General features: G+C 46.8%; 1 protein-coding gene across 6 annotated transcripts in view; it reads right to left on the reverse strand.

Annotated features, from left to right (window-relative positions):
• Positions 1-12339, reverse strand: part of COL27A1 (collagen type XXVII alpha 1 chain) — a 266717-nt gene that overhangs the window by 75662 nt on the left and 178716 nt on the right. For all 6 annotated transcript variants that reach the window (XM_082208770.1, XM_082208771.1, XM_082208769.1 and 3 more), the window contains 5 exons: positions 9855-9899; positions 7911-7955; positions 2787-2840; positions 1098-1151; positions 343-396 (listed from right to left, as the gene is read on the reverse strand). In XM_082208770.1, coding sequence (XP_082064896.1) covers positions 343-396; positions 1098-1151; positions 2787-2840; positions 7911-7955; positions 9855-9899 — 252 coding nt within the window. The remainder of the gene's footprint in view (positions 1-342; positions 397-1097; positions 1152-2786; positions 2841-7910; positions 7956-9854; positions 9900-12339) is intronic.

The raw sequence follows: 12339 nt of genomic DNA on the forward strand, positions 1-12339 counted from the left end.
GGAGAGGTATAAAGAGGGCAGAAGAGAGGTTAGTTTCACACAGATGCGGTCTCAGATTGCTTTGGGGGAACCCTGGAGAGGAGGGAACTGTGGGAAGGCAGGGACCTTCAGTCTCTGCTACTGGGGTCAAGACTTGCCAGAGATGAGCTGCTATGCTCTACAGGTATGACGTTTCTGTGCAGATCATGTTTTTTTCCAATAGTCTACTCCAACTTTGAACTGTATGATTTACTGACCTGAACGCTCTTTGACACCAAGACATAACAGAAATAAAAGCCACAATTACCCCTCTGATCGAACATTACATATAGAGGTGTGTGTTCCCCTGCCGCCCCCATTTACCTTCATGCCTGTTTCACCTGGAAGTCCACGCTGCCCTGCCAGGCCAGGAGGTCCCTGGTAGAGTGGGGAGGAAGAAAAAAGTAAAAGGTCATTGTCAACAAATGGAGAACACATGTGTATAGCAAATGAAAATGCAATTATAAATTACTCAATGATTACCCACAGATAACCTATTTGAACTCACTGTTTCCTACCAGCCATGTACATTTTTAGTCCTGTCATTGGAAAGTCCACTTTTCCCTCCTCCATCATTGTACCATCAGTTTAATGGAGTTCACTTGAGAAAATATCAAGTCTTGTCAGGCAATTAATATGGTGTATTTTGGTGATTTTAAATGTTGAATTAAGCTGGATTTAACCTCGGTGGTGTCTCTTGTATCTTCTTTTTCTTACTTTACAGATGTTGGTTAATATCACAGATGCATGTTCTACATTATTTTATTCATATTATAGCTGCAAACTAGTCATGGCCTTTGGCTAGAAAAATAAACTTATTTATTTACTGACTGAAATATATTGCAGGCAGAACTATCACCATGGAGGATCCAAATGAGATTTTTCCCAGCCAATGGCTCCATTGTGTTTTCCCAGGAATAAATACCAATAAAGTCTATTCATGGGAAATGCAGTTCTTCTCCCATACCCAGCAAGTTTCTTCCTGCAATTATCAAACACCCTGGTGAATGAGAGGACATGAATAGACTTCTGCAAAGATTAAAGAGGTGGGTGTGAGAGAGGGGGAGATTATTCTCTACCTTATGTCCAATTTCTCCCAAAGGCCCAGGCGGACCTTGAGCTCCCTGAGGTCCCTGAAATAAAGATGCATATTGTTAAGAATGCATGGAAAGCGTCCTGCTGGATCAAAATAAAGGGCCACATAGAGTAAATAAGCACCCTGCCCCCCAACAATGGCCAGCCAGTGCTCCCTGCAATGCTTATAAACAGGGCATGCACCCCCCCTTCCAGTAACTAGTATTGCAGGGGTAGACTGCCTCTGAATATGGAGGTTCTGTTTAGCTACCATGATTAATAGCCACCTCTCCTACACTGATTTGTCTACAGTGGTACCTCGGTTTTCCAACAGCTTAGTTCCTGAACAACTCGGAACCTGAACGCTGCAAACCCCGAAGTAGGTGTTCTGGTTTTCCAACCTTGCCCCAGAAGCTGAACGTGCTTGTGAGCTTCTGTGTTTACTGTTGCGCAGCAAATTTGAGTCCCCCGCGTAGTAATTAAGGCTTTCCCCCTCCCATTTAACACTTAAGCTGCAAATTTAAGCCCCCCCCATATAGTAATTAAGGTTTCCCCCCTCCCGTTTTTCCCCTTAAGCAGCAAATTTAAGTCCCGCCTCCCCATCATAATGAAAGTTTTCCATCTCTGATTGCAGTGTTCTGAGGTGATGTTTGGTGCTTTAGCTTTTGCTATTTTTGCATTTTCGTTTGTGTGGCTTTTTCATTTTTGTGTCTGTGGCTTGTTTTTTGTTTTATGATTGATTGATTGACTGTGTGACTGCCCCCCATCCAAACAATGACTATCATCAGTGCAGGTAAGATTTTTTTTTTTTTAATTTTTATCATCTACAATATTGTCTTATTTATTTTATAGTACAGTACAGTGGTACCTCGGGTTACATACGCTTCAGGTTACATACGCTTCAGGTTACAGACTCCACTAACCCAGAAATAGTACCTCAGGTTAAGAACTTTGCTTCAGGATGAGAACAGAAATTGCACAGCAGCGGCGCAGCGGCAGCGGGAGGCCCCATTAGCTAAAGTGGTGCTTCAGGTTAAGAACAGCTTCAGGTTAAGAACGGACCTCTGGAATGAATTAAGTACTTAACCTGAGGTACCACTGTACATTGATTATTGCTTTCATTTTATGGATCAATAGTCTCGTTAGATAGTAAAATTCATGTTAAATTGCCGTTTTAGGGGCTGTTTTTAAAAGTCGGGAACAGATTAATCCGTTTTGCATTACTTTCTATGGGAAAGTGTGCCTTGGATTGGGAAAGCTTTGGTTCTGGAATGGACTTCCGGAATGGACTAAGTTTGAGAACGAAGGTACCACTGCATTTTGGGCTGCATTTTGTTATGGATTTGGGAATGCCTGTCTAATGTCTAAGAACAGTCAGAAGATCTCTGCTGGATTAGATCAAAGGTTCATCTTTTCCAGTGTTAAGTTCCCCACAAGCTGAAGGTAAAGTCCTCTCAACTGTTTCACAGAATTATTGAATCATTCATCTCCCTTCCCCATGTCCCAGCAACTGGTATTCAGAGGTAGACTGCCTTTGATCATGGATGCTCTATTCAGGAGGAGAGCATTGTGTTGGCGGCTCTGCTATTATGGAACTCTCTCCCCAGAAGCAGCCTGCTGGAGCCTGTCTCCCATTAGAAAGAAAGTTTAGATTTGTCGTTGCCTGGGATGAGGGGGCTGTGGGGGGTACTTGCCGGGTCTCCTGGAGGCCCTTTAGCTCCTTGGGGTCCAGAAGGTCCTTGGATACCCTGGAATAAAGCAGGACAACAAAAAGTTCAGAGTTCGAGGTTGAAGTGCGGATTTTCACACCTCTTAGTCACTCATTAGCACCTTGCAAATACTTCATAAAAGGAGCAAGAAGGTGATTCAGAACTAGGAAGGAGAAATGACCTAGTGCCTCACTCTCTGGGATGGCAACTGACCCAATTCCAGAGAAATGGTATGACCAATGAAGACATTTAATTTAACCTGTTAGATATTCTATCAGGGCACATATATCGTTCCATTTAGGAAAAAACAAAACCAACATCAACATCAACTCATAATCCCCTAGTGCAGGAGAACCTGTGGACCTCCAGATGCTGTTGGACAGCAACCATGTCATCCCTGACCTTTGGCCATGCTGGCTGGAGTTGATGAGAGTCCAAGGACAGTAAGGCCCACAAATATTCCTCGCCACTAGTGGTTGCAAGGTCAGGCCAAAGGTCTATCTAGACAGATTTACTAAGGTTGGTAGGGATCCCGGAAGGTCACCTACTCCTTATTTCCTACTAATACATGAAATGTTCTTGATTGGGGTGGGGAGATCCAGCCTCTGTTTAGAAATCTCTAATGAAGGAGAATCCATCATCTTCCAAGGAAGTGTTTCACTGTCAAACAGCTTGTACCATCAGGAAGTTCTTCCTAATGTTTAGCTGAAATAACCTTTCTTGTAATCAGTCGCTGATTCTGCTCCAACCTTATGGAGCAACAGAAAACAAACCTTCTCCATGGTCTATGTTTCACACATCCCAGATGCATCTGGGAAGCTCACAATCAGGTCACACCAGCCCTCTCCTGGCGTACCAGCAAGTGTTACATTGCTTTTGAACCCAGAGCGTCTATATTTAAACAGAGGTGCTGCTGCTTTCATTCTTCTATTACTGTGATTTCAGGTTCTGTATTTTAATAGCATGATAGGACTGTAGGGTTGGAAGGGATGCCAAGGGCCATCTAGTCCAACGCCCTGCAATGCAGGAATCTCATCTAAAGCATCCCTGACAGATGGCCCTCCAACCTCTGCTTAAAAACCTCCAAGAGAGGAAAGTCCATCACACCCTTGGGAGTCTGTTCCACTGTCAAACAGCTCTTTCCGTCAGAAAGTTATTCCTAATGTTTAGTCAGAATCTTCTTTTTTTGTAATTTGGAATCCATTGGCTTGGGCGCCATCCTCTGCAGAAGCAGAAAAACAAGCTTGCTCCAAGCTTGATTATTGCAACTCGCTCTATGTGGGGCTGCGCTTGAAGCTGACCCAGAAACTCCAGCGGGTGCAGAATGCCATAGCAAGGCTCCTTATGGGGTCCTTGCCACGGGATCACATTCATCCAGTGCTTTACCAGCTGCACTGGCTCCCGGTGGAGGACAGGGTCAGGTTTAAGGTGCTGGTTTTGACCTTTAAAGCCCTATGCGGCCTAGGACCCTCATACCTATGGGACCGCCTCTCCTGGTATGCCCCGCAGAGGACCTTAAGGTCTACAAATAATAACACTTTGGAGGTCCTGAGCCCCAAGGAGGTTAGATTAGTTTCAACTAGGGCTGGGGCCTTTTCAGCACTGGCACCAACGTGGTGGAACGCTCTGTCACAAGGGACTAGGGCCCTGTGGAACTTGACATCTTTCTGCAGGGCCTGCAAGACAGAGCTGTTCTGCCTGGCCTTTGGTTTAGACTAGGTCTGACCCTTATGTTTCCTTCCCCTTATGGTCTTGATTTATTGGCTACTTTAAAATGAGGCTGCATTTTAAATTGCATTTTAACCTGTATTTTAAATTGGTTGTCCCCCCCTCTCTTTCCCCCATTATGTTTTTACTGTGATTTTTTTCGTGTTAGCTGCCCTGAGCCCGGCTCTGCCCAGGGAGGGCAGGGTATAAATAGAAATAATAATAATAAGAAGAAGAAGAAGAGTTTGGATTTGATATCCCGCCTTTCACTCCCCTTCAGGAGTCTCAAAGCGGCTAACAATCTCCTTTCCCTTCCTCCCCCACAACAAACACTCTGTGAGGTGAGTGGGGCTGAGAGACTTCAAAGAAGTGTGACTGGCCCAAGGTCACCCAGCAGCTGCATGTGGAGGAGCGGAGACGCGAACCCGGTTACCCAGATTACGTGACTACCGCTCTTAACCACTACACCACACTGGCTATTATTATTATTATTATTATTATTATTATTATTATTATCCTATTCAATTTATACCCCACCTTTCCTCCCAGGAGCTCAAGGTGGGGTACATATGTCTCATCCTCCCCATTTTATCTTCACAACAACGCTGAGAGGTAGGTTAAGCTGAGAGACAGTGGTTGGCCCAAGGTCACCCAGTGAGCTTCATGGTTGAGTGGGAATTTGAACCCTTGATCCCCCAGGTCCTAGTCCAGCGCTCTAACCATTGTAATGACCACTGGCTCTCATCCTCCATCTGGCAGCCCTTCAGGTATTAGAAGATGGCTATCATACCACCTCTCAGTCTTGTCTTCTCCAGGCTAATATATATATATATATATGTAATATGTTTATGTAACCCACCCTGGGACAAGAGGCAGTGAATTTTACAATGAACAAGAATAAATACAAACGCAATAATCACGACCAGCACTCCCTTTTAAAGCTACCTAAGCCAGCAACCACCACCACTTCTTGCAGCAACAAATTTGCATAATTAATTATGCGTTGTGTAAAGGCATCAATGGTCCTGGGCATATAATTGTAAGCATCCACCTGCTAAAGAATGGTTGTGTTAAGATTAATTTGTGAAACAGCAGGTATGTTGAAACTTACTGACTTTGGGCAAAAATGAGGGAATGACAGAAGGGAATAGAACGTGATCTTGTATTATCACAGGGTGGTTCACAACATAAAAACACAAAATGAAAACACAAAATACGTAATAAAAACAAAAACGAACCAATGACATGCTAGTCAACCAGAGGCCTGGATACAGAGAAACATTTTTGCCTGGGGCCTAAAGATGTAGGGAGAAGGTGTCAGGTGACCTTCCCAGGGGGCAGCATTCTCCAAATTGGAGCCACTGCAGAAAAGGCAGATTCTCATGTTGCCTCCCTCCAGACCTCTTGTGGAGGAGGAGCACAAAGATGGGCCTCAGATGATGATTGCAGGACCCAGTTGTAGATACAGGTAAGTAGCCATGTTGGTCTGCCATAGTTAAAACAAAATTTAAAAAAATCCTTCCAGTAGCACCTTAGAGACCAACTAAGTTTGTTATTGGTATGAGCTTTTGTGTGTATGCACACTTCTTCAGATACACGAAAGCTCATACCAATAACAAACTTAGTTGGTCTCTAAGGCAGTGTTTCCCAACCTTTTTTGGGCAAAGGCACACTTGTTTCATGAAAAAAATCTCGAGGCACACCACCATTACAGCCCCGTGACGTCAGCGCGCAGCGTCACGCCGGGAGGGACATGAATTGCTAGCAAATTACATAATCACCTCCTTGAGGGCTGGCTCATCTTCTCCGAAGGCAGAACCCCATTAATTAACAGCACAGACTCACACCATAGCCAAGACGAGGGGGGAAAACCTCAGTCATGCACAGTCATGCACATGTGGGGGCTAAATGAGGACGAAGACCGGGCAGAGAGCAGGGTTCAAATCACCCCACCTGGCCAGGACAATCCCTGGGTGCTCCCTTGGGCCACTCGCCTGACCCACCTCGCAGGGCTGTTGTTGCAAGGATAACACGGGGAGAACCACGCGCGCCCCCGGGAGCTCCTTGGAGGAGAAAGCGGGCGATGAATGCAATGCACAAAATAAATGAGAGGCGACCAGGTTTTGCAGGTGAGGGGCCCCCGCCAGCCTCCGCTTCCAACACCCAGCGCAACGACGCCGAAGTTTCCCCCCGGGCTCGGCTCGGGAAGCAGCGCTGCTCCCCCCCGGCTCCCCTTCGCCCTCCCGGCTCTCTCTGCTGCCCACTGGGGACCCCCCTCACCTGCCAAGTCCGGAGTGCCGGTGGAAGTTGCATGCATGCATGCAGGGCGCCGCGTTGCCAATGCATTGCACTGCACTCCATGCAACGCATGCACGCATGCATTGCCTTGCACGCCCGCCAAGGGGTCTCCCCGCGGTCCGATGCGTCCCCTCCGGCGCGGATGCAGCATTGCAAAAATAAAAAAACCCCGACGCAGCCCTACCTGGGGGGCAGCCTCCGCCTCCGCCGCTCCGCCTCCGCGGGGATCCCCGGGCTCCATCCTGCCGCCCGATCTCCGCGGAGGCGCAGGCAGGCTGCGCGGGGTCTGCGCAGAAGAGCCCCTGCCCGCCCGGCTGCCGCCGCTGCGCTCATTCCATGGCCGGGAGAAGAGCGCTTCAAACAAAACGCCCGGCCCCCCAGGCCACGCTGGGAAACATAGTTTGCGCACCCTGCGCGGGCGCGGAGCCCAAGGGTGAGGGGACTACGGATCCCGGCAGCCCCCGCGCCGGGGACGGAGGGGGAGAAGCCGGGTGCAGGGATGGAGGGACGGGTGGGCGAGCGAGTGAGTGAGTGGCAGCCGCCAAGCCTTGGCCGAGAGCCAGGAAGGGCCTCCCCGGAGGAAGAGAAGGAGGAGGGAGGCGCAGAGCGGGAGGGAGGGAGGGAACCCCAGGGGTCATCTAGTGACGGCGCCCCAATCGAAAATTTGACTTTTAAAAAAAAATCTTTCAAATTTTTTAATTTTTCCCGCGGCACACCAGGCAACATCTTGCGGCACACTAGTGTGCCGCGGAACAGTGGTTGGGAAACACTGCTCTAAGGTGCTACTGGAAGGATTTTTTTTATTTATTTAGCATCCAGTTGGTTCATCTAGAGAGAGGCGGTCCTCCAGGTATTGCAGTTTTAGTCCTTTATATGAATCTGCCTGGGCATTAAGATAATGCCTCGAGAAGCCATGCCCATAAGCTTTGAGACTGTCACAGAGTCAGTATTTATAATGCTTATTATGTTGTTTGTACTTCAGCTCTTACACTTTACTTTCCATACATTGCTGAGATGCTTGTTGTGCATCTCAAAATAAACAGAGAAAATTATTAAGTAAAGAAACACAAGTTTGCTATAAAACAGGATGCAGCATGAACTTACAGGGAAGCCACGAGATCCCATCTCACCAGTCTCTCCTATCTTTCCCTGAAAACACAGTTACAGTTATGAGTATGAATCCAAACAAAAAGATGCCTTGGTAAGCTGGCAGCAAAAGCATAGTGGAAGATAAAGGATGCTTACTACACTTCAGGGACAATCCAGGTGGGGTGGCTGTTCAGAGAAGGGCTTGGGGAATCTGTGGCCCTCCAGATATTGCTAGACTCCAGCTCCCACCAGCCCCAACCAATGTAGGTCATGGGACAGTGGTAAGGGGAGTTACAGTCCAGCAATACATGGAGCACTACAGGTTCCAGAATTCCTGTGTTGAAGGCTGGTCCTTCCTCCGTTTTAACCATTTTTGAAAAGCAAAGCAAAGCAAAGCAAAGCAAAAACTACACCATTTGCTAACCACAATCTTCACCAATATGATGCCCTCTAGCTGTTACAGACTACAACTCCCATCACCCCCAGTGTTGTTGGCTGGAACGGATGGGAGTTGTAGTCCAAAACAGCTGGAAAGCACTAGATCAGTGAGGGCTGCCTTAGAGAGTGCCTGGGAATGGTGCTAAGCACATTGCTGGTGAGACTCGGGCCACTTGCCATCTTAATTTTTCCAGAGGTGAATTTGTGTCTGGGGCCTGTATTTCACACACTCCCCTGCCTCCCAGAGCCTGCACACATTTTTGTCTTAAGTCCATCTTGTGCTACAGTTTGCTGAGAAGCCTGTTGAGAGAAGGATCCTCTATGATATAACTAGGCTTGTGGTTAACCTCCTGTTGTGGTTTTTTTTTGGGGGGGAGGGGGGATAAAATAACTAGTATGAATCCTTTAGGAAAGAATTGCCTGTTCTTTCTCCTATGTATAAACTTAAGGAGAGAACCATTTACATATCAGTTTCTCGTTACTGGCATGGGTACCTTACCTAGGATAGGTAATGTGTGCATAGATAGGTAACAGTAGTCAGTGCGTTTCCCCACTCTTTTGTGGGGGAAGCTTGGCTCCCACCCCACAATTCACTCTTTACAGTAGCTTCCAAAAGATCTGTTTATTGAGCATTCATCCTGATATTTTTTTTCAGGAAGGTTAGGCAAAAAATGCAATGAACTACAATGCAAGCAATTGTTATCTCATAGTTTCCAAAGGAATTATCCCATCACTTTCCTTACCACAATAAGTCTGATATTGGGGGGGGGGGGGGAGAGTGGGCTTGTTGCCCAAGACCCATCCAACCAGCCTTAGTGGTGTTACCTGAATTTGCCAGTATGTGTTTCGATCCCACTTGAAAATAGCAATCGTCTGAAAGCGCCCCAAATAACATGTGTTTGACTCCAAATCTAAGGCTGCTTTCCTCCTTCGCAGTCCCAATCCAGAGTTCTGGCAAGCTGTCTTCCTCTTTGCATCCTGCCCTCAAGCTCCTTACAAGTTTGTCCAATTAAAAGAGTGTTTCGCAGTACATTATTCACTCCACCCCCACAGTAAAACCCTAGTCTGTGTTATGGAAAGCAGCACTGGGAAAAGTGGGTTTGTGATGTTACTGTTGTCAGTTAAAGAGCCCTGTGCACAGCTAGTTTATGTTGAAAACTGGCCGGATCATTTTCTTCTATGATCCTACAGAGAAGATGGTGCATCTGGCCCAATCAGGGGGAGTGCAGTTCTACTGGGGCAAGGCCACTCTGCTAAAATGCGCCTATGCATTTATGCACCACAAAATTCAACAGACTCAGATCTGCATTGCACTGTGGCCCATAAACTGTTGTTAGGTTCTGGAGCATGGGGATGGGGGAATCGTTTTGTTGCTATTGTTCATTTTCTTTTTTAGACATAATATAGTTCAGGGAGTCCTACTAAAACTAGAGCTGAGTTAAAAACAGCCCAAATTCAATTTTGCAGAATGGAATTAATGTGCACCTCCCTTTCAGACACTTCAAAGTTTAACTGACTTACCTGCTGCCCATCTGGTCCTTGTTTCCCTGAATGTCCTGGAAGGCCCTGTTAGAAGGAAGAAAGGAAGTTTATTAATATTATTTTTATTATTACTGTTATTCTCTCCCATCCTTGCTCCTGAAGGAGCCCAGGGCAGGAAACACAGAGGTGGACTGGGAAATATCTCTCCTTAAAAGGCTTGTTGGAGGAGGAAGGTCTTTAGCAGGCAACACAAAGTCCCTGAGCATCTAATATTTAAGGGAACTCTAAAAGATAGATGCCTGATTCCTATATTCTGTGGAACAGACCAGCTGATAAGATGGCATTTGCAGGAGGTCCTCACCTGAAGAGCACAGTGATCAGTTGGAGTGAGAAAATCTTACAGGTATATAGTGCCATCTATGCGCATGGGACGCAGATGGCACTGTGGGTTAAACCACAGAGCCTAGGGCTTGCTGATCAGAAGGTCAGCGGTTCACACCCCCACGACGGGGTGAGCTCCCGTTGCTTGGTCCCTGCTCCTGCCAACCTAGCAGTTCAAAAGCACATCAAAGTGCAAGTAGATAAATAGGTACTGCTCCGGCGGGAAGGTAAATGGCGTTTCCATGCGCTGTTCTGGTTCGCCAGAAGTGGCTTAGTCATGCTGGCCACATGACCCGGAAGCTGTACGCCGGCTCCCTCGGCCAATAAAACGAGATGAGCACCACAACCCCAGAGTCAGCCACGACTGGACCTAATGGTCAGGGGTCCTTTACCTTTATCTTTATGTGCATGGTACCTTACAAAAGAACAGATAGGAGAGGTCCTTGCCCCCACGAGGCTTACTGCCTAAAACAGGGAATCAACTGAAGAAGGGGGAGGAATTGGCAGCATAGGTAGGCAAGGGAAAAAATGCTTTGACTTAAGGCTCATCCACACCTCCACTTGCCCCTTGCTTAGAAAGCACAGGTCCAAGTGGTTTTCTGCTTGGGCCCAAGTGGTTTTGCCTTTGCCCTCTTGCTTTCCCCTGGGAAACCTACTCTTTAAGGCCAAATTGGAGCATACCAATCTGGAGAAATCCTGATTGACGTTTGCTTCAATCCAGAGGTAAACAGCAAGTTTTCCCAGGAGAAAATGGTGGGGCGACTGGAAGTGTGAATGAGGAGCCTTTAGCTACACCAGAGGATTGGGCCAAATGGTTCCCAGTGGGGTGGAAGAGGGCTCTGATGTGGCTTTGAAAAATCCTGCCCTGCTGTGTGCTGCCAGAGCCAAACTCTGCAAACCCTCAGGGTATTATATCAAGAGTCCTGGTTTCCAAGAGCCCTTTGAAAGCTCTCTCATGATAAGAACTGTTCTGACTTTCTGCACAGATGGATTATTTTTAGCCATGTGTGAACATTCTGTTGACTCCAAAATAAAAAGGCTTTGCCTTTGGTTGCTTTGGCAATATTTTAGCCACCATGAATTCACGGAGATCATATCTATGCAAATAAGTAAGGTATATACTGAATTCAGATGAAGTCTAAATAAAGATAATGAGGTACGTTTGCCTCTTAAATGCAGACAGAATCAAATTTCTTCCCCATCCTAGTCAAGACTGTAAAAACACAGTGCAGAAAAGGTGTGAGTTAAACATCAGAATGGGAAGGGGATGGAAAAATCCTGGGGGAAACACCACTTTTTTTGTCTTTTGACCCTTCACCCTGATATTTAACTTGATTTAGCTCTGGAAAGGATGCCAAACCCTGAAAGCTTCAAAGTCAAACTTCTGCCAGCCTGGGAGACTCCCCTGTTCAGCAGATGAGCTAGCATGAATATTCTAAAGTTCTGACCCAATTTAAAACCTCAGCTTTCAGCCAACTCTTTACATCACAATAGGTTGCTTGTCCGTGGGTTCTAGATATAAACAGCCTCGGCCCAGTATACCTGAAGGACCGTCTCCACCCCCATCGTTAAGCACTGAGATCCAGCACTGAGGGCCTCCTGGCGGTGCCCTCATTGTGAGAAGTGAGGTTACAGGGAACCAGACAGAGGGCCTTCTCGGTAGTGGCGCCCGCCCTGTGGAACGCCCTCCCTTCAGATGTGAAGGAGATAAGCAGCTATCCTATTTGTAAAAGACATCTGAGGGCAGCCCTGTTTAGGGAAGTTTTTAATATTTAATGCTCTATTGTTTTTAACACTCGATTGGGAGCCACCCAGATTGGCTGGGGAAACTCAGCCAGATGGGTGGGGTATAAATAGATTGTTGTTGTTGTTGTTGTTGTTGTTGTTGTTGTTGTTGTTTTACCAGTCCCATGCAAGGAGACCATCTTGGCTGTGACTCTTGGAAGACTTGCTCATTGCCTTTCGTACCTTTCCACATCTGGCCTGGGAGTGTGGGACCCTGACTGACTCCAGCTGCAGAAGCTGAGGCTGATGAACAGACTCTTGTGCAGGGGTGGAAGGGGTATTGTTGATGCATGGGGCTTTTTTGTATCTTTATTTTAGATCTTGTGATTTATGTTGAAATAGTGTGATTTGGTTGTGT

Source organism: Podarcis vaucheri (assembly GCF_965113315.1).
Source record: "Podarcis vaucheri genome assembly, chromosome: Z".
NCBI classification, from domain to species: Eukaryota; Metazoa; Chordata; class Lepidosauria; order Squamata; family Lacertidae; genus Podarcis; species Podarcis vaucheri.